Source organism: Scyliorhinus canicula, chromosome 13 (assembly GCF_902713615.1).
Source record: "Scyliorhinus canicula chromosome 13, sScyCan1.1, whole genome shotgun sequence".
Lineage (NCBI taxonomy): Eukaryota > Metazoa > Chordata > Chondrichthyes > Carcharhiniformes > Scyliorhinidae > Scyliorhinus > Scyliorhinus canicula.
In genome coordinates, this window is record NC_052158.1 from 89,447,189 (window position 1) to 89,469,970 (window position 22,782).

Here is a 22,782-nt window from a genome sequence, read left to right on the forward strand (position 1 = left end):
CAGGCCGCAGCATTTCGGGGCCTGCGGGCCTGTGGAGTTTGAAAACGAGTGCTCTGGGAGGCTGTGGGAGAGTTAGGAGATGGGCCTGCTTTGCCAGGCAGACCCGGGCATAGTGTCCCTTGCGACCGCAGCTGCTGTAGGTCGTGTTACGGGCCGGGCAGTACTGCCGTGGGTGCTGGGCTGCCCGCAAAAATGGCCCCCTGGAGCTGCGTGGTGGCTGGGTGGCTGCGCGGCGCAGGCCTGGGGAAGCCGCTGGTCAGGGGCCCAGGATGGGGCCGCTTGGTCCGCGGGGAACGAGGTTAGGCTGCGGAACGAGACCTCCATGGTGGTAGCCAATTCTACCGTGTCCTCTAGATTCTGGGACCCTTTTTCGAGCAACCGCTGGCGTACATAGTTTGAACTGAGGCCTGCCACGTACACATCCCTGACGGCGAGCTCCATGTGCCGTTCGGCTGAATCAGCCTGTAATTACAATCCCGAGCTAAAGTCTTTAAGTCCCGCAGGAATTCTTCCAACGACTCCGCGGGGCGCTGGTGGCGGGTCATAAAAATATGGCGCACGTAGACCTCGTTGATGGGCCTCACGTACATTCGATCTAGCATGGCTAGGGCCCCCGTATACGAGTTAGTACTATTGAGTTGAGTAGATATACGGTGGCTCACCCTTACGTGCAGTAGACTGAGTTTTTGCTCCTCTATAGTTTCTGGAGTACTTGATTCAGCCAGGTAGGCCTTAAAACATCTGAGCCAGCATTGAAAGATTTCTCTTGTCTCTGCAGCCTGTGGGTCGAGTTCTAGTCGGTCAGGTTTGAGGGCTGATTCCATAGTCGTTTCCTTAGTCGTTTTCTTCTAGTTTCCTAAGACTATTAAATTGATGTGACCATCAATTCACAAGACACGTGGTTGGTTGGAAGTGAACAGTCGTTTTAATAGTCTTACAACAGAGCCTGCCTGCGACATGATGAACTGGCAGGCAGGCTTACGACTGCAAAGCTTTATACTTCCGGTTAGTGGGAGGAGCCATGGGCAGACCCATGGGTGGAGCCAACGGTGGAGCCCAGTACAAACTCCTCATCTCCCCCTATGGGCAGAGCCGCGCAACTGCTTGTATACCAAGCTAACATGAATACAGCACATCATATAACAGTGTGAATTACGCGGAATGTGATTCACCACACCCCCCCACACACACCCCAACACACTCTCCCCCACAACACACACTCCCCCACAACACACACACACACTCCCCCACAACACACACCCACACCCATAACACACACACTCCCCCCACAACACACACACTCCCCCACCACGCGCGCACACACACACTCCCCCACAACTCACACAGCCCACAACAGTCCCCCACTCCACAACACTCCCCCACAACACAGTCCCCACAACACACAGACTCCCCACGACACACACTCTCCCACAACTCACACATCCCACAACACTCCCCCCACAACACACACACTCCCAAGCAATCCCCCACCTCACAACATACTCCTCTCCCCTACAACACATACACCCGCCACGCCACACGCATTGCCCCCACAACATACGCAGACTATAAGTTCACTGATTTGTGTCACCAAAGATCTGAGAGAATGTTCCTAGTGTAGGTTATATCTGTATCCCTCACATTCTATAGTCTTGGAGGAAAATGAGAAATGCTGGAACTGAACAAGTCTGTCAACATCTGTCTGGAGAAAGTGAACATTTCAGGTCTATGCAGACGGTTGAAACATTACTTTCTCAACTCTCTCTTCACATGTCAGTTAACTCATCTGCTTTACTTCTCCAAGACATGGGGGGGGGGGGGGGGTGGAGTGGGGGACGGGGGGGGGGGGGGGGACGGGGGCGGTGATGTTTCAGATTTTCAGCATTTTCTTCAGAAAATAGGAAGTTTGGCTCGCCCTAGTGTTCCTTCCAGAATCTCCCCCCGGAGTAAAAGCGCGCCACGTTTATCAAATAAAACCCGTTGCGATCAGGAGATGATGAAACTTCAGCAAAGTAACGTCTCCCTATTCGAAGATTTTGGAGCAGTGATCGGTTTCACAGAAGGCCGAAATCAAGCCGTCTCTATAGAAACACACTGGGAGACGCCGGTGTGTGTGTGTGTGGCCGGGGCGGGGGGGGGGGGGGGGGAAGTCACAGGCTTTCTCGGTCTGAAAGGGTGCCGCAATTTTTGTTTACGATAAGTTGAGAGAGAGGGAGGGAAAGAGAGAGAGGGAAAGAGAGAGAGGGAAAGAGAGAAACATAACTGCATGAACTGCATAGGGAACTGGTGCGTGTGGTAATAAGCTAAAATTATAGGAAGTGGGTGTTGGCTGTTAGGCTTCTTCTGGACTGAGCGAAAACAAGGAAATATTTGATGCATATTGTTAACTGCCTTTCAGATCTGTGAGAGAGCCTTGCAGCCATTCCAAGGAGTTCCTCGTTGGGGCACCTCGCAGCTGTTAACATGAAGATCGAGTTTGCACCTATTAATATCCCTCTGAAGAGGAGGATCCAGGCGTTCGCTGTTCTCCAGTGGATCTTTACCTTTCTGTTCTTAAGTAATGTTTGTTCATTTTAACGGCGGAATATTCTGCAAAGAATCGGGGTGTTTAAATGGAAGAAAGGTATCGGGATACCACGCCTCGGCTCGTACCTCGGCGCTTCTTCTTCAGCGAAATTTGGAATGTGGTTACAGCTGCCCAATCTGTGCACCAGCAGAGCGAACAGAAAGGGCAGCAGAAGTGGGCACACACCCGCTCTCTTTCCGTGCCACCCCTACCCCACCCCCGTGCCCAGAAATGAGTGGGCGCTGCTTTAAAACGTTGACAAACTATGTGGAGAAAAGTGCATCGTTCCAAATTTACTATTTTTTAATTGATTTCTGGCGAAACCATCTAATAGCCTCAACGAGTTGTTGGGGGAGGTGGGTTTAGGTGGATTGGCCATGCTAAATCACTCTCAGTGTCCAAAAAAGGTTGGGAGGGGTTATTGGGTTACGGGGATAGGGTGGAAGTGAGGGCTTAAGTGGGTCGGTGCGAATGGCCTCCTTCTGCACTGTATGTTCTATATTCTATGTAATATGTTTGTTCGCCTTACGATGTTAAATGCAAATCACCAGGAGGTGGGCAGCCCATTTATGTTTCTTGAAACTATCATGTTTAGGCAACAACAAAAAATTGCGTTTATATGACGCCATGTGGAGGGAGTCATTTAGAACACGGTAGCATGGTACCGGTAGCACGGTAGCAGCACGGTAGCATGGTGGTTAGCATAAATGCTTCACAGCTCCAGGGTCCCAGGTTCGATTCCGGCTTGGGTCACTGTCTGTGCGGAGTCTGCACGTCCTCTCCGTGTGTGCGTGGGTTTCCTCCGGGTGCTCCGGTTTCCTCCCACAGTCCAAAGATGTGCGGGTTAGGTGCATTGGCCATGATAAATTGTCCGTAGTGTCCTGTGAGGTTAGGGGGGGGGGGGGGTTGTTGGGTTACGGGTATAGGGTGGATATGTGGGTTTGAGTAGGGTGATCATTGCTCGGCACAACATCGAGGGCTGAAGGGCCTGTTCTGTGCTGTACTGTTCTATGTTCTATCTAGGAGGAAGGTTGGGTGGTCAGCAGCTTAATGAGAATGGGAATTAAAATCATAGAATTGCTATGGAATTGTTCAGCCCAGTGAGTCTGCACTGACCCTCTGAAAGAGCACCCTACCTAGGCCCTATCCTCATAACCCCACCTAACCTGTACTCCCCTGGACACTAAAGGACAATTTTATCATGGCAATCCACCTAACCTGCACATCTTTGGACTGTGGGAAGAAACCAGAGGACCCGGACGAAACCCAGGCAGGAATGGGGAAGAAGTGCAAACTCCACACAGACCCAAGGCCGGAATGGGTACCTGGCTCTGTGAGGCAGCAGTGCACTGTGCTACTGTGCCACCTTTGAGCAGGAAAAAGGTGGCCATATGGACTGGTATTCCCCCAGAGAATCAGTGCTGAAACCACTACAGTTCACAGAATATACAAATGACATTACGTAGGGTATCACTATCTGAAGACAATCTAATTAAAGAGCAAGCTAACTGTGAGGAAGATTGCATGTCACTTCAGGGTGAATTGATCGGCTGGCCAATCTTTCAATCCCTACCTAGGAACCTTGATGGAAACAAGGCAAACCACTCATTTATTATCTCAGACATTTCTTCAACCTTCACAATAAATTTCCCTTCCTCATCTCTAACCATCTCTACTTTTTGTTTGGTATATGTTTATAACATGCTTTATTATTTCCCTTTATGCCAACTGTCAGTCTTCATTAATACCTCCTATTAGCTTTCCTGTTCTCCCAATTTGCTCCCTCTGAAATGTAGGCTCTTGTTCTCATATCTTTGTTGCCAGCCCATCAACAGGGATGGGGGGGGGGGGGGGGAATAATGGCACAAGAATGATATTTAACATAATAACTAACTTACATCTGTGTGCCTTAATGTGTCCCAGTCTGCATACTTGTTCCAGTTCACATTAGGCTGACTTCCCATGATGTGATTTTTGAAGCTTGCCTTTTATGTCCAATAATTATTGGAGTAAAACTAATTAGGAGAGATTTTCCTGGGTCTTTGTCCGGGCACACTTGATTGCTTAGGAAGAACGAATATCAGAAGTTTAAATGGATCAGAGTGTATACATGCAAATTTAGCCTGCCCCTGAGACAGAGAAATACTGCTTCACACACTCGGGTGTATTATACTCTTGTCCTTGTAAAATAACACATCCTCAACTTTTCATAAACTGTCCCATGCAAGATCCACTGGTATTGTAGTAAGAAGGTATATCATTGAACATCAACATCATTGTTCATTTCAGATGCAAAGCAATCTTAAAATTCTTTATGTTGGAGTTAAACATTGAGTAGAACTTTCAAATTTACATTTCACCGGATAAGTTTAAAAAAACTCTAAATAACCTAAGGCTCTGTTTACTTAATAACTAAACTTTCTGGTGTTAAAGGGTCACTGATCCACCTTAGCAGTTTAATAACTTATTCAGCAATATATTGTATGGCATTTGTAAGAAACTTCCATCAATTAATAGCCGGACTGTTCCAAGAATAATACCAGGAGACCAGTGGAGCCCCAGGCTCAGGGATAATTTGTGTTATAAGGAAAGTGAAACCATACCAGCATTTGATAAATATTAGATCCGGCTGAAAAACAATTATAAGTAGCGAAAGGTTTATTGGGCACACAATAATGATTTTTAAGCAAACAACCGGATTGCATATGAAGAATATTTAATGATAATAGTTATCTAATAGTAGGTTCAGATCTATACTTGACACTTTTTGTGGAAAAGTGCTTAGTGGTACTTTGTTACTTCATTTGCTGATATAAAATGGATATTTCATAACAGCTACTAACCTATTTCTGTATTTATGCGTGTAACGTTAAATAAGCTAAAATCAAAACCATTGAACAAACTTGAGCTGACACACTAGTGCAATAGTATTAAGAGAATGCTGCCTTGTGGAGGTGCCATCCTGTAGATATTAGTTAAGCTGAGGCCCCATCTGTCTTCGAAGCAGGATGTGAAAGTTCCCATGGCAGTGTTTTAAAGAACAAGGGGGGAGATATCCTTGGTGTCTTGATAAATATTTAGCCCTCAACCAGCCCCATTAAAAACAGATGATCTGGTCATTACATTATAACACTGCTGTCTCTGGGTCCTTGCTGCGCGCAAATTGATACCCGTGTTTCCTAAATTACAATAGTGGCTGCACTTCCTTAGTATTTTATTAGCTGTAAAACACTTTAGGAATTCTGAGGTCCTGAAAGGTGCTACAAAAATGTGAATTCTTATTTTTATGATAGTATAGTTGAGAAATTGTATCGTGCATTTTGGGATCCTGACCGTCAAATAAAAAATTCCAATTGGCATTTTCCCTGGAATTGAACATGAGTCTTAGCCAGTATATGAAATACATATGAATGAATTATAGTGTGGTTCGAAATTTCTCTCCTTACAGGTCAATGCTGCCTGATTGTCTTTGTGTTGCTCATCTTTGCTGATTACTGGTACATTGCTTTAATTTACTCTGTTTGGTTGTATCTTGACTGGGACACACCAAATCAGGGTGGAAGAAGGTCAGACTGGGTCAGAAACTGGAGGATCTGGAGTTACTTCCGGGACTACTTTCCTATTCATGTAAGTTAGTGTTTTATGGGGTTAACCTTTCATGGTCTGTGATATTGACCTTATTTTAGCTGAGGTCTGCACACCATGGTGAAGGCAGGTCAGAAGCTATTGGGAGGATGAAATAACTTAATAAGTAGAAATATTTCCTTCACTGGGACAGGAGGAGCATGGGTGTTCCTCTGAGACTTGCAAGAAAAGCTGTGGCCTCCTCTGCCCCATACTAATCCTTCAGTGAGGCTGTTCTAAAATTCTCTTCTGACTTAACTGTCAATGATATTCTATCACACAAAGTCCACTGCTGTCTGACAGCAGATGATGCCCTCCACACGGTTCCAGGTGGTTAGCTAATCTGCAGCATGAAGATGAGGCCTGAAGAACAGAACCTTGGCCTCAAGTTTAGGTTTGTGATGGTATTTTCTGTTTATCCAACCACCCTGGATAAACCCCCCATCCTGCCCAATCCCAATGAGGAATAAAATAGACCCACGACTTGAATTTGTGCAATGCTTCTGAGATAGGCTAATCCTAAAGTTTGGTTCAATAAGAGTGACTTCAAGTGAGAGATGTATGAAAGACTTGAAGTTCACATTTTTATCAATCAAATTTATATTCTAAAGAAGAAACAAAACCGTAATAAATATACACTGATTAATTTGGAAACAACCAAACAGTTTAAACTGTGAGCCATAAGGTTAATATTAGTTGAACTTGTCAGATTTTAAGGTAGATTGTTTTGTAAAATAGATGTAACACACTGGCCTGTGCAGTAAAATGAACCAATTAGTCTTGTCCAAAGTATATGAACTATCAGCAGTTGGCTCATAGCAGTTGTAGATAGATTTCTTTAGCAGGTAACCTTGCATTGTTAATCTGTATGGAGAATAATCCTGAAAGTTATAACAATTGTAGAGCTGGAATAATTCTTATTTTCTTTAAATTCACATAACAATCCTAACTTGAATAAATTAGTGATATACATGTTGTAAAAGAATAATGAAGAAAATTAAAAATAAAATCAAGATATTGAACTGGTCTATATCCTCCACTTTTCAAAATACAGTACCTTTGACCTGAATAAAGAAAACTTGTTTTCAAATTAGACAGTCGCTGACATTGAATGCTTAATTAATGCTGTAGTTAAAGTAGAACGTGTTAGTCTCCACGATGTATTATGTGGGTACAGGAGATGCTACTTCTATGTAGCTTGTGAAGCTCAAGTTATTATAGTGAGAGTAAAGCCTTCTGTTTTATGGGCTGGGCAGATGCTAGTTCTTTTATCTTAAAGCCCTTTGGCAATAGTTCAGTGCCAGGTAAACTTCAGGTGACGGAGTGTGACTATGCATAACAGGCTTTTATGTGACCAAGTAAGTATAGTTGTTATGCCTCTCTGTTTATGGTTGCTACGTGATGGCTACAAACATTGCCCTTCATTGATATTATGCGCGGATTTAATAAGATGAGGCATTCAATGTCAACTGTTCATCAGTGCTCTACTACTGTGCTGTTAAGAAGGAACCTGCAGTCCTTATACAGTCTTATCTGTGTATTATTCCAATCCCACACTCTTAATTGCCCTCTAATCTGGCCTACCAGGCCGACCAAATAAAAGCAAATGTTTCTTTTCCTTTTGTTCATTTTTAATTATAATTATATTCACTAATCTCATTTTTAAAAAAAATTTAGATTATCCAATTCATTTTTTCCAATTAAGGGGCAATTTAGCGTGGCCAATCCACCTAGCCTACACATCTTTGGGCTGTGGGGACGAAATCCACGCAAACACGGGGAGAATGTGCAAACTCCACATGGACAGTGACCCAGGGCCGGGATCAAACCTGGATCCTCAGCGCCACGAGGCAGCTGTGCTACTCACTGCACCACCGTGCTGCCCACTAATCTAATTTTTTAAATAAATTTAACGTGCCCAATTCTTTTCTTTTCCCAATTAAGGGGCACTTTAGCATAACCAATTTGCCTGCACATCTTTGGATTGTGGGGGTGAAACCCACACCAACACGGGAGAATGTGCAAACTCCACACGGACAGTGACCCAGGGCAGGGATCGAACCCAGGTCCTCGGCGCCATGAGGCAGCACTGCTAACCACTGTGCCACCATGACACCCTATATTCACTAATCCCAAGAGTCATTATTCTCAAATCAATTTCTTACATTTCCATGTTCTTGATCTGCATGCACAAAACAAGCCTGTGACCAGTGTTATGAGCTGGCAACATTGATTCAGGCACGATTTGAACCACAGTCCTAGTGGTGAAAAAAAATTAACCTGCTGTACCACAGAGATCCCAATATCATATTCTTTTCACACCATTAAGATTTTTAAAAATTGCTGCAATATTTTCTATCATACTAATTTTGTGTTTAACGGGCACCATGGTGGCACAGTGGTTAGCATTGCTGCCTCACGGCACTGAGGTCCCAGTTTCAATCCTGGCTCTGGGTCATTGTCCGTGTAGAGTTTGCACATTCTCCCCGTGTCTGCGTGGGTTTCACCCCCACAACCCAAAGATGTGCTGGGTAGGTGGATTGGCCACGCTAAATTGCCCCTTAGTTGGAAAAAATGAATTGGGTACTCAAAATTTATATTAAAAAGAACAGCATTTTGAGTTTAATTTAAAGTCTTCTTCATGACCTGTACTGATATCTGCTCCAAATTTGTTTTTCTTTTTAAAATTTTTTTACAATTAAGGGCTAATTCACCTATCCTGCACATTTTTGGGTTGTGGGTGTGAGACCATGCAGACATGGGGAGAATGTGCAAACACCACACGGACAGTGACCTGGGGCCGAGACTGAATTTGGGTCCTCAGTGCCATGAGGCAGCAGTGCTAACCACTGCGCCACCATGCCGCCACAAATTTGTTTTTGTAACATTACTCTTTTTCTCCTGTATTAGTTTTTTATATTCCGAAGCATTTACCATCCTGCTTGCTGAAACCATCTTATATTATTATTTATGGTCAATATAGTTGATTTGATTCTCATTTATTTCTAATACAAGCTGGTGAAAACAACAGAACTGGATCCACAATATAACTATCTCTTTGGATTTCATCCTCATGGAGTGCTTGCAGCTGGAGCTTTTGGAAACTTTTGCAGCGAGAGTACAGGCTTTGGGAAGCTGTTTCCAGGGTTGACGTCGTATCTGTGCATACTGCCAATGTGGTTCAAGATTCCTTTTTACAGGGATTACGTCATGTGTGCAGGTAATAGTTGAAATGACTTGTTTTTGTTCTCAAAGACTTGCAATCCCCAGTTTCATGCAAACCCAGAATTCTTCCATAAATTAAGTTAATTTGCTTAGCTGATTCTATATGTCCTTGTATTCCACAAAACTGTGAGTAGTTATTTTATTCCTAATTTATTAAAGTAACAACTTGAAGTGGCAACCTGAATTTATAAATCACCAACACTGATAACCAAAACGTGGAAAGGGGTAGCTTTCAGTAATTGCAGATATATGTTTATCTTCCATTCCCTTAAAGCCCTCCCGCAGCTCTGTACAGTGAATGCTTGACTTTCTGCTCTGCTTGCAAAGGTATCCTCTCATAGGAACATCGGCAACATTTGGTGTGAGGCAGCAACTGCAAGACTGGCAAGATAGGTGGAAGTGACAAGGCGGGGGGGGGGTTAAAAATTCAAGAGTGGAAAGACCGACCACAACCAGCATCTAACTCGCCCAATTCCAGATTTAACAGAGAAGGGATGGAGGGTGGACAACTAACTGGCTCTCCAGAGTTGGACCCCAATTTAAATATTTCAATGACTCAAATATTTGCTGTGCTTTACAGTTTACGTCTTCAGAGAGGTGACAGAGGCTGGATGCCACAGGATCCTCCCCCCCTGACCCCAATAAACATTTTCCCCACAAAATTAGAACCCTTTTTCACAATCCACCTATAGCACCTCATCACTCCACAACTCACTATCCCTTTTCAGCTATTCAGCCCATGGTCTATGTGTGGCCCCTTTGACTCTCACCTTCCTTCCTTACTGCTCCCCAGCTGCAGCCTGGTGGGTGGTGCAACCATCCCAACCAACCGCCAGCCAGCCCTTCCAGTTTAGGTAGCTGCTGACTGAGAAACAGCGGCCAAAAGTTTAAATTAGTTCCTGCTGTTAAATTCAGGAGGAGCGCTGTATTTCCCAAGCACTACACCTCCTCCCCAACTCTGTCCCACCATTATCAGGGTAACAGTGCTCATGACCAGTCACAACATTGGGATAAACGTGCAAAATTCTGTCCAAAAATTGCACAGGCTATGCTTCAAGTTGCTCAAATTAATTTGCATAATTATACGTATAATTTTCCATGAACCAGTGCAATGGGGCAGTGCAATAGAACATATTTGGTTCTTGTTTTCTCTTTCCATTCAATTTTATAGCTTGATTTGTTGATTGGTGTTATTTTATTAATACAGCTGACAATCGGTTTATCACCACAAAGGAGCATGTTTTAATAAAGATGCCCCGTCTTCCATCAGTGAGCAAACCAGATTTAAAATCATTGAAAATAACTTAAAGCGATTGTGAACCACTTACAGTATGAGTTTTATTGGTGGATAGACGTCACTTTACAGCAAATGTGCCTACTAGTGTCTGCGCTCCGATGCAAACAAGTGTCATTTGAAAAGCCTCTGGAGCCAATGCAATCTCTCAATTTCAACCTGGGGGTATAACCAGTTTTGTGGTCCTGGCTTGACTCAGACAAATTCAATCTTGAATCAGTGTAAAAGGTTGCAGAAAGCAGGAGCGTATAAATGTGAACGTAAACAGTTTTGGACATGGTTCTCCTGTGTTTTAAATTTCTGACATTTTGCACACATTTGGTTAATTCTCCCCGCGTTCCATTGGAAATTAGATGCAAAGCAAGTGGACACAAACAAACTCACCCCCATAAATATTAACAGTTTTGTGTCACCAATGTATCGCTTTTATTTAGGTCTGATTTTGAGGCACCCTCTATTATTACAGCGGAGAGTGCTTTTTTTATTCACCCTTATTTCTGTTTTGTTGCAGGTCTTGTCTCATGTGTGAAGAGCAGTGTTTCTCATGTTTTAAGCAGGAAGGGAGGTGGGAATGTAGCTGTCATTGTTATAGGTGGTGCTGAGGAATCTCTGGATGCCAGACCAGGAGCACTAACTTTGAAAATTCTTAACAGGAAAGGATTCATTAAAATGGCTATAAAATGTGGGTATGTGAACATTTTGCATGGAAAAATATTGTCCTTAAAATTTTTTTGAGCTAGTTCATGGTACTTTATGACTCCACAAAAAAAAAAGTTGACCGTCAGAATAATATTTCACGGGGGGGGGTGTCGGCACGGTGGTGCAGTGGTTAGCACTGCTGGCTCATGGTGCTGAGGAACCAGGTTTGATCCCTGCCCCGGGTCATTGTCCATGTGGAGTTTGCACATTCGCCCTGTGTCTGTGTGGGTCTCACTCCCACAACCCAAAGATGATCAGGGTCGGTGAATTGGCCATGCTAAATTGCCCCTTAATTAGAAAAAAATAATTGGGTACTCTAAGGGCGCGATCCTCCGGCCCTGTTACACTCGCGCTCAAGCATAGTGAGGCCGGTGAATAGTGGGAGAGGCCAAAAACAGAAACCACGCCAGATGCCAAACAGTTTGTGATGCAACCAGCCTGCTCCCGTGGGCAAATTCGGAATCCCTCCATAACGTGGCGAGAAACCGATTATCACCACTTAAGCCCCATTTCCATCCAATTAACCAGAGCCACCCCTTATCCAACGGCTTTCTGCCATTCTGCGGCAAGTGCTCATGCCGGCGCTGATTAGTACTCCTTTTTAAAAACGTGAACTGAACAGAAAGGCTTCTGTGGGGAGCCGGGGAGGCGAGTAGCCGTCTGCTTACCTTGTCCCGTGGCCTTCGCCGCCCCTGGCCTCTGGGTGGTCAGGGTAAATACAGGGTGGCTCCCTGGCCCTCCCTCTGCAATGTGGGAACCTTGGCACTGCCACCCAGACACTGCCAAGGTGCCTGGATGGCACTGCAAAACTGGCAGGAACACTACCTGAGTGTCAGGATAGCCGTGCAAGGGTGCCCATGCTAATATGTGACCTCCGATCCTCAGAACCTAATCTTGTGTAACAACCCATTAACAAATGTGTTCTTAAAAGTGAAATATGATAGATACGTCCACTGGTTCCCCTTTATCTCGTCTGCTAGTTACACCCTCAAAAAATCCAATGTTCCTTGCATAAAACTGTGTTGATTCTGCCTAATATTGTGGTTTTTCCAGTCATGTACTACCCCCTTAATAATAAATTCTAGCAATTTCCCTATTACTGATGTCAGGCTATCTGGCATACAGATTTTCTTTCTTCCTCCTTTCCTGAACGCGAGGTGGATGAGCTTTATATATGCAATCTTCTAGTCCATGGGTACTGTTCTAGAATTTGGGCAATTCTGGGAAATCATAATCACTTTTTCTACAACCACTTCTTTTAAAACTCGAGCATATAGGTTATCAGTTCCAGGGCTTTTAGTACCATTAATTGCTCCAGTACTTTTCTTTAACTAATATTAGTCACTTGAATTCTCACACTGCCATCTACACTGTTAGTTCCCCTTACCTTCTGCATTTCCTGTTGTGAAGACAGATACATTGGTTGAGATTTTCCAACCCTTCCCACTGGCGGGATCCTCTGGTCCCACCGCTGCCGCCAACCCACATGATGGATTCCCGACAGCAGAGGGCGCCAACATCAGGAAGCCCCACTGATAACAGCGAGACTGGAAGATCCCGCCGCTGACCAAAGGTAGGCAGTCTCCACCGCGGGTGGGGACCAAAGGGTAGCAGAAAACCCTGCCCAAAATATTTGTTAACATTTCCTTATGCTCCATTATAATTTCTGCAGCTAAGGGACCCACATTGCATCAATCTGATATTATGAGCTGGATTCTCCATCCCGCAACGCTCAAAGGGATGGAGAATTGATCTTAATGACCCATTTGCATCCATTTAGTGGGCCCGGCACCAGAGTCTCTGTCCCTCCATAATTCTCTGGTACTCTGCGCCTGGAATCATGTGGGTGCGGATCACTTTTGTTATTTGCCAGCATGGCCCTGACGTGGTGGACCTCGCGTTGGACCAAGGGGGAAACCTCTTCAGGAGGTTGCCACCAACGTCCACCCGGGGGTCAACCTCTCCCTCCACAATGCACAAGTGAACAGACATTCTGGAGGAAAATGCATAGAGGCACTGTGAGAGCAGAGTTCAGTGTCAGTAGTGGAAGGGGTGAATTCATAGATGTGCAGGTTAGGTGGACTAAATTGCCCTTTAATTGGCAAAAAATAATTGAATACTCTAAATTTATTTTTTTTCAAAGAAAATTGCTGGTGAGATATTTTGCTCGACTCATGAGTGTAGAATGCAACATGTTAATTCAAAGTTAATTTACTCGTTAAGAAAGATATCCTACTGATATAGGGAATTATAGAGTTCACATTTCTTTATGTTCTATGAAGGTAAGTTGTGCTGATTGAAATAATTGAGTTTGTGTATACCTCTTGCTGGAGATATACACTTGCTAACTGAAAAACTGACTAATTAAGATTTTGTTCTGGTTTCATTTCACTCAATGTTTTCTCGGTCTATCATTTAAGAGGCATAGATGGAATCATGTGAAAAAAGAAATACCCAATTCAGGTCAACTATATCTCTGAGTTGTGCTATTTTATGATTAGATATTTGGCAGAGATGAGGCTAACCAGTATGGCCAAGATAATCTAAACAAGGCAGTAATTCAAAACACTGGGCAGAATCTCATCTGGATTTGGCAAAGCGTCAGGCTGAGACAGAAAACTGGCGTGACTGTCTCCAGCTGCACAAACTTTTCTCAGAGAATCTTGAGCCTCTTTGCCAAAAACTGAGTGGGCGTGGTTTACGCCATCACTCTGGTGGGCCTGGGCCTCATAGAGTCGGAAACCATCTCCAAAGAGATTGGGCAGCATCTTTAAAAGGTGTCCTGATCAGCACTGTAGCCTAACGGCCCCCAGCCCCCATCACAGAGGTACCGGGGCTCTTCTCCACCATTCCCCCCCTCCCCCAACATTCATCATTGGCAAAATCCCCCACGCCCCAACATTCATCGCCAGTGTCAACCTGTGCCAGGGTGCAGTGCCTGGACTGGACATGTCATTGTATCTGCCCCCCCCCCCGGGGGTATACTTACCTCTGCAACTACCCCCCCCCCCCCCACCCCTAACAGGGATCCCCTTGACTGCTTCACGCCTGGCCCAACCTGTTGTAAACCTCGCCGGCATGGAAAATCTGGAAACGCAACCTCTCCGGCGAGAATCGCGTTTCCCGATTCTCACGAGATTTTTCCAGCTGTGCCGTCGATCCCACGGATGGCAAGTGCGGGCTCAAGATTGTGGCCACTGTTGTTGATGCTAAAACTTTGAATATAGTCAAGAGGCAGCTGGATATGGCACTTGGATCAAAATCTATGGGGAGAAAGCAGGATTAGGCTATTGAGTTGGATGACCAGCCATGATCATGATGAATGGCGGAGCAGGCTCGAAGGGCCAAAAGACCTCCTCCTGCTCCGATCTTCTATGTACCTATGTACTTCTGTAATCAAGAGAGCCAAATTTAATTCTTCAGCCTTAAGTTGTGCATTCTGGTTTGTTAAATCTGAATTTACCATTTGTACATTAATTCACAACTCTTTTTAGGGCGCATCTAGTCCCAGTCTTTTCCTTTGGGGAAAATGAACTCTTTAATCAGGTAAACAATCCAAAAGGGTCTTTTCTTCGAGCAACACAGGAGCGTTTGCGGAAGATTGCAGGATTTACAGTGCCACTGTTTCATGCCAGGGGTGTTTTCCAGTACAGATTTGGATTGCTACCATACAGGAAACCTATTTACACAATAGGTAAGAAAAAACATGAAATATTATCACTGCTTGAGCTATTTGAGTATTTCAAGACATTTTAGAGCACAGGCGAGGTGTGGTGATAAAACAATTATTGAACAGATTCATTTTCAGGTCTGAGACAGGCTTGGAAACTGCCTTTGGTCATGATCTGTCTTTCGAAAGAAATACCTGACAAGATCTGCTCCTGTGGAGAGGACGTCATTGCTACCACTAAGAATAATGATGTTCTGATGATAGGTCATTGACTTGAAAAGTAAACTCTCTTTCTCTCCATAGATGCTACCTGACCTGCTAAGTATTTCCAGCAGTTTTTTGTTTTTATTTAAAATTACCAACATGGCAGCATTTTGCTCTGGAATAAGTTTCAGTGTCATACTGTTAAATGCTTTCAACTGCCTAATGTGACTAAGTGTATGCCAGTGAAGGCTGGCATTCACTCTAGACTTCATTGGTTTACTTGACCACAAAACCTATAATGTTGCCTAAAAGTAGGTTTGAGAATTGCCACAGTAGTTCCCGGCTTCATGCCACTATACGTTAGTCATGAAGTCATACAGTACAGAAAAGGCCCTTCGAGTCTGCACTGACAAAACTACAATAAATCTACACTAATCCCACTTTCGAGCACTTGGCCCACAGGCTTGAAAGTTATGACATTTCAAGTGCACATTCATGTACTTTTTAAAGGTTGTGAGGTTTCCCGCCGCTACTACCCTCCCAGGTAGTGCATGCCAGACTCCCACAATGCTCTGGGTGAAAATAATTTTCCTCATGTCCCCTCTAAACCTCCTGCCCTTCGTTATTGATCCTTCAACTAAGGGGAAAAGCTGCATTCTATCCATTCTGTTCATACCCCTCATAATCTTACACACCTCAATCAGGTCTTCCCCTCAGCCTTCTCTGCTCTAAATAAAACAATCCAAACCTAATTAGAACATAGAACATGCAATGTAGAAGGAGGCCATTCGGCCCATTGAGTCTGCACCGACCCACTTAAGCCCTCACTTCCACCCTATCCCTGTAACTCAATGACCCCTCCGAACCTTTTTGGACACTAAGGGCAATTTAGCATGGCCAGTCCACCTAACCTGCACGTCTTTGGAGTGGAATGGAAACCGGAGCACCCGGAGGAAACCCACAAAGAGAAGGGGAGAACATGCAGACTCCGCACAGACAGTGACCCAGCGGGGATTTGAACCTGGGACCCTGGCGCTGGATTCGCCATCCCGCAGATCTCTCCAGTACTGCCATCAAATAACTCCACTCTACCTGATCAAATACCTTCTCTGCATCCAGTGCCACCACCACCTCCATCTCCCTTCCCTCTGCCAGAGAAAGGATCACATTCAGCAACCTCCTCACATTCGAGAACAGCTGCCTTTCCTTCAAATACCCTACGTGGTCCTCCCCAATCACCTTCGGGGGACACTCTTCCAAACTTAACGGCAGCACCTTTGCCAATAACTTGGCATCTAAATTCAGCAGAGACATGGGCTTGTACGACCCACACTCAACCGGTTCCTTGTACTACTTTAGTAACAACGAGATGGAAGCCTGCCCCCATCGTTTGTGGCAAAAACACCCCTACCCACCGCTTCTTCAAACATTCCGACCATGAACGCTGCCATTTTGTCTTTAAATTTTGTTATAAAACTCAACCGGGAAACCATCGGATCTCGCCACCTTACCTTCCTGAATCCTCCCAATCGCCTCCTTCACCGCCCACTCCCCCAACGGCTCATCCAACCCTCTGCATACCTCCCATCCACCTCCAAAATCTCCTCTATCAGTCATTGGCATTCCTCTCTATCCACCTTAGCCTCGAATGAGATCATCTCCACCCCCGCTTTCAGAGCCTCCCAAGTCACCGACCGCGAGACCCATATTCCTCGATCACCGTCCCAATCTTGTCACAGGAGCTCTGGTCCGCTAACACATCCATTCTCCACCCTGGCCTCTGGTCTGCCCCCTTCTCCAAAACCACATCCATCCAATGCAGAGCGTGATCTCAAATCACGATTGCTGAGTGCTCCGACCCCCTAACCCCAGCCAGTAGCACCTTTGCCACCACAAAATAGGTCAATCTACGAATACACCATGAGTACCAGAGAGAAAAACAAATGTTGCTGTTCCTTCGGATGTAAGAACCTCCACTGACCCATTCCTCCCAGCTCCCTCATGAGCCCAGCCAATGCAATTGAACCCCCCCCCCCCCCTCCCATCATCCCAGTTAGGGCCATATACGCTCGCCAGTGCCACCAACCACCCTTATAGCACCACATCACTATCACGTACCTGTCCCTCTGATCCGGCACCACCTTCTCCATCTGAAACCTCACCCTCTTGCCCGCCAATACCCCTACCCCCCCCCCCCAGCCCTACTACCAAAACCAGGGTGAAAGACCTGATTAATCCAACCCTTCCTAAGCCTCACCTGATCCTTCACACTCAAATATATCTCCTGCAGCATCACCACATTGACCTTTAAGCTCTTCAAATGTGTAAAAACCCTTGATCTCTTCACCAGCCCCCCTAACCTCCTCGCATTCCACGTCACTATTCTGCCCCTCCTATCTGCCATAATCATGCCCCTGAGGCCTGGCCCACCCCATCTTTTTGTTACAGTCGAACCCCTTCCCCCACCCCACCCCTCTCCCAGAATCCCCCCATCCTCTTTCTCTTGCAAGCACCTTTCCCAGTATCGATCCCATCCCCCCAGCCCATCGAACCCTATTCAACCAGGTTCCAATGATCATGGCACCTCCCCCCACCACACTCCCATTCACTAGCCAACCTTTGCTTGCTAGTGCAGGGACTCCTTCCCAGGCCCTCTCCTCCCAATCCCCTCTATCAATACCCCAGTCCCAGAAAACCAGTGCAATACCCCGCCTCCAGAAAGCCAACATAACCCCAAAGCAGAATATACTTGTAACTCTAAACAAAGGTAAAGTACCCTTCGCCATTCAACCAACATAAAACCCATATGTTCCCACCATCAAATACAAGATAAGAAACAACAAAAAGAGATAAAGACAAAGTCCCCTCAATTCCAGTCACATCTCTCATTTCCGTCCCAACCCTTCAGCCTTCACGAATGCCTCTGCTGCCTCCATGAAGTAGAAATCCCTTGAGTTGAACATCACCCTGAACTTATCAGGGGAGACAACTCCAAGCCTCACGCCATTGCTGTACAGTGCTACTTTCACCCCCCCCCCCCCCCCCCCCCCCCGCCCCTTCTGTCCAGTTCCACCTCAAATCTTGATAAATTGGAATACCAATGCCTTCCCTCTCATCATTGCTTTGCCCAACTCAGGACCTTCTCTTAACTCAGGACCTTCTCCTTAACATGAAAGTTATAACTGCCCTTTGTGAATCCCAGCCCTGGGTCACTGTCCGTGTGGAGTTTGCACATTGTCCCCGTGTCTGCATGGGTTTCACCACCACAACCCAAACATGTCCAGTTTAGGTGGATTGGTCTCGCTAAATTGCCGCTTATTTGGAAAAAGAAAATAATTGGGTACTCTAAATGTATTTTTTTTTAAATAACTGCCCTGGGTGGCTCATTTGCTTTTGGCTTGGGCCCGAGCGACCAATGTGCCCTGTCCAGCTCATAGCGGGAGGGTTCTTCTCCGTCCCTCAACAGCTCTGCCAGCAACTTCGCAAAGTACTCGGTTGGCCTTGGGCCCTCCACCCCCTCAGGCAGGACTACGATCCATAGATTTTACCGCCTTGACCTGTTCTCCAGGTTCTCCACCTCTGAGCCCTTTGCCTCAAGCAGGTGCCACCTAACGTGCAATCTCCACCTACATGCCGTCACTGGAAGTTGTCTGCGTCCTCTATAGTGAATCACATCCTTCCTATGAGAGCTGCACACTGTAATTCAGCTGTGGCCTAACCAACATTTTGCACAGCTCCAACATAACCCCCTTGCTCTTATAATCTGTACTATGACTGATAAAGGCAAGTGCCCCCTATGCCTTCTTAAACTACTCTATTCACCTGTCCAGAGGGATCTGTGGACAAGCACTCAAAGATCTATCTGTTCCTCTGAGCTTCCTGGGGTCCTGCCATTCATAGAGCACTCCCATGTCTTATTACTCCTTCCAAAGTGCATCCACCTCGCACTTCCATGATTAAATTCCATCTGCCACAGATTTGCTCATCTGATTTGCCCATCTATATCTTCTTATAGATTCATAGAATTTACAGTGCAGAAGGAGGCCATTCAGCCCATTGAGTCTGCACTGGCCCTTACAAAGAGCACCCTACTGAAGCCCACGTATCTACCCTATCCCCGTAACCCAGTAACCCCGACTGAACACTTTTTGGATACTAAGGGCAATTTAGCATGGACAATCTACCTAACCCGCACATCTGTGGACTGTGGGAGGAAACCGGAGCACCCGGAGGAAACCCACGCAGGTACAGGGAGAACGTGCAGACTCCACACAGACAGTGACCCAAGCCGGGAATCGAACCTGGGACCTTGGAGCAGTGAAGCAACTGTGCTAACCACTATATCACCATGCTGTTCTTGCAAACCAAGACCTTCTCCCTCACTTTTAACCATCCCGCCAATCTTCGTGTCATCCGCAAACTTAATTATCATCCCCCCAAAATCCTCATGCATATCATTTATATATATATCACAAACAATAAGGGACCGAGCACTGACCCCTGTGATATGCCACTGGACCTCCAGTCACATAAACAGCCTCGACCACCACCCTCTGTCTCCTATTACAAAGCCAGTTTTGGATCCAACTTGCCAAGCTACTCTGTGGTTTTTACCTTCTTTATCGGTCTTCCATATGGGACTTTGTCAACAGTTTTGCTGAAATCCATATAAACTACATCAACCACACTACCCTTATCTACTCACCTGATCACCTCCTCGAAATTCAATTAAATTTGTTAGGCATGACCTCCCTCTGACAAGTCTTTTGTTGTGCAAAAGGCAGTTTGTTCTTCAGCCTGCTATTTAATTTTTGAGTCCAAAAAGACAGTAATTGAAACTTTGGAGCCTCATTGTTGTCAGAGATTTAAAAAATGTTTTCCTTACTTTTCCTTTCTGTTGCTTTATTATGCTCTTTTAATGCAATCTTCTTTTCCCCATTTCCTTTATTTCTTGTTCTGTAGTTGATTTTATCTTATTGCCTCTACTACCTTCCCCACCATTTCTGATACCTTCTGCATCCTTAATACTCATCAGTTAAGAAGATAGACTGCATGTCTCATTGCTTGCCCAAGTCCCAGACGTCCGATTGTCCTTATAATATCATCATCAATTTGCACATCCATCAACTTGTAGGATGACATTTCTTTGAACTGAAGATTGAAGGAAAAGATCTAACTGACTGGATATGCCACAAGACGTGCTGCACCATCAAAATTTGGGCCATCATCTTCATCCACAAGGATAATTTTACCCAAGCTTTCCATTACACTCTGCAAAAGCTGATGGAAGTTTGGGTTAGAGGTCATACATTTATACTTCTGTTGAGTGCAATCCTTAAAACAATCTGAAGAAGGTACATGGAAAAGAAACAAAACTTTTTTCTTTCAACTTCCACTTCTGTGGGAATAGAAGGAGCACTACCACGTTTCCTGAACCCATTAAAAAAAACCTTTGACATCCTTCCTCCCATCTCCAACTGTTGATTTATTTCTTGTACAAGCCAAACAATTTTCCACTGTTCTTGAATGGCAAGCTACCTCTGGGTACCTGCAGCCCCCCCAACCACAAGCAAAAGAAATCCAGGCTACAAAATGGCAGATGTGATTTCATCTACTGTCTAGTTCCTTATGCGCCATTTGTAACTTTGTTTCTGCTGCGGTAACTGTCAAAAGTGCTTTTTAAAAACCAGAAAAATAGAACTGGCTTCCAGATTAATCACTTCCAGAACAAAATAGGTATATTTTAAAACTTTTGGTATTATACCTTAGTTTAAATTCAAAATCATATAAATCGGCAGTTGAAAATCAAAGCTTCTATCATTAGTTCAATATTAGATTAAAGAGATTTTGTAACTATTGAAAAAACTCGATTTTCTACTAATTCCACTATACTCCCAGTAAAGATGCCATTCTTCTGAAAGTTACAGATAAACGGAAGGATGAGGAAAAATGACAGGGCATGTGTTAGTACTCAAGAGTAATGCATTGCTGTGTTTGTTTTACAGTGGGAAAACCAATCATTGTACAGCAAAACAACGCCCCTTCAAATGAAGAGATTGATGCAATATATAGAAAATATATTGACGCATTAGTTAAGTTATTTGAAGAACACAAAGTTCAGTATGGAATTCAAGAAAAAGACCATCTCCTTTTCAGTTGACCTTTGGCTTTGAACACCTAAATTCAGAGTTTCAGACAAAGAATATAGTCACACTGCATGGGGTAAAATCAACTTTGGGAGATATGTATTTAGTTGAAGATGAATCCTTTATAATGCTTTGATTTTTGGACCTTTCATTATTTGCGACATTTGAACAGCTTGACTTCAGTTGATTAACATCAATGTAGGAACATGTCTTGTTATGCAGAACAGTTGATGAACTGCACTTTACAATTAGCAGCTAAAGAGATGTTCCTTTATAAGATTAATCATTTTGCATTGGGCATGTGCTAAGTGAGCCTCCCACTTATACCACCGTCAACTGAAATAGAGATTTAAAAAGCTCTTCCAGAGAGTCTTGTATATTGGAATTATTTTAAAATCAGATTGCCTCAGTATACCCCCCCCCCCCCCCGCCAACAACCCAAAGATATGCAGATTAGGTGGATTGGCCACGCTAAATTGGCCCTTAATTGGAAAAACTGAATTGGGTACTCTAAATGTTTTTTTTTTAAAGTACTTCTCACTACCAAAATGTGAAGTGTTTCTTTCAAATATCCTGAGTACCAAACATTGACTACATGGCTGAAAATATTACAAAACATTTTAACAATTGTAAAAAGATCCTCACAATTTTATCAAGCAACCCTTACTTATAAAACAACCATTGAAGTACCTCAATTAAAGAACATAAGAGTACATTGTAGTTCCTGACTGTAAACGTTTAACATCTAGAAACTACAATCCAAAGATCACACACTTTTATTTTTAAAAGCATCATATCAATGACTCTTGTTTCTTTGATCGTGTTTTTTTTAAAAAGAAAATGAACTATCTGATGAATTATGTGTTAATAACGTGCATTTTTAATATGAACTGGGTACTCTAAATTTCTAAAAATAAATATTTGTATTGCTTTTTTTATTCAAAGAACTTTTAAGTGCTCCTGTAATATACCTTAGCTGGTTAAATCATGTAATCAAACAAAACCTGTGTGCATCTCATTTAATAGGTCTGCAGTGTTTTTTTTCTCAAATAAACCAAAAACAAGTTTCAATTCTTCTCACTAAAGGTGTAGTTCTTTGTAGCATATTGCTCCATTCTCGTATCAAAAAGGCTTGGCAGGTTCAAGTACTTTAGTATTAATTCTAACCATTGGAATTTACATATACCTTCAAGTTGCTTGTTCATATCACAGTCAGCTCTTTTATGTTCAATCTGGTGGCTGATGGTCTTCGGTTGGTTCAAATGGATTGCAAAGCAAACTATAAACAGAGCCAGTTTCAATTTAGTTTTAAAATTATAGTCTTTGTTCAGACTTCTTTTGATATTCTCAGCTT

General features: G+C 44.2%; 1 protein-coding gene across 3 annotated transcripts; it reads left to right on the plus strand.

The window, feature by feature from the left end:
* Positions 1–1,906: 1,906 nt before the first annotated feature.
* Positions 1,907–22,499, plus strand: LOC119976207 (2-acylglycerol O-acyltransferase 1-like). 3 transcript variants are annotated; one of them, XM_038816521.1, is made up of 7 exons: positions 1,907–2,107; positions 2,399–2,557; positions 6,015–6,193; positions 9,206–9,410; positions 11,221–11,395; positions 12,819–12,981; positions 14,903–15,028. In XM_038816521.1, exons 2-6 carry the CDS (start codon positions 2,464–2,466, stop codon positions 12,973–12,975), a joined length of 810 nt encoding a protein of 269 aa, XP_038672449.1. In that variant the 5' UTR covers positions 1,907–2,107; positions 2,399–2,463; the 3' UTR covers positions 12,976–12,981; positions 14,903–15,028. The 3 variants fall into 3 exon arrangements, with proteins under 3 accessions (XP_038672449.1, XP_038672447.1, XP_038672448.1); XM_038816519.1 differs by lacking the exon at positions 12,819–12,981 and adding an exon at positions 21,288–22,499 and having other exon boundaries at positions 1,909–2,107; positions 14,903–15,102; XM_038816520.1 differs by lacking the exons at positions 1,907–2,107; positions 12,819–12,981 and adding exons at positions 2,212–2,286; positions 21,288–22,499 and having other exon boundaries at positions 14,903–15,102.
* Positions 22,500–22,782: the final 283 nt, after the last annotated feature.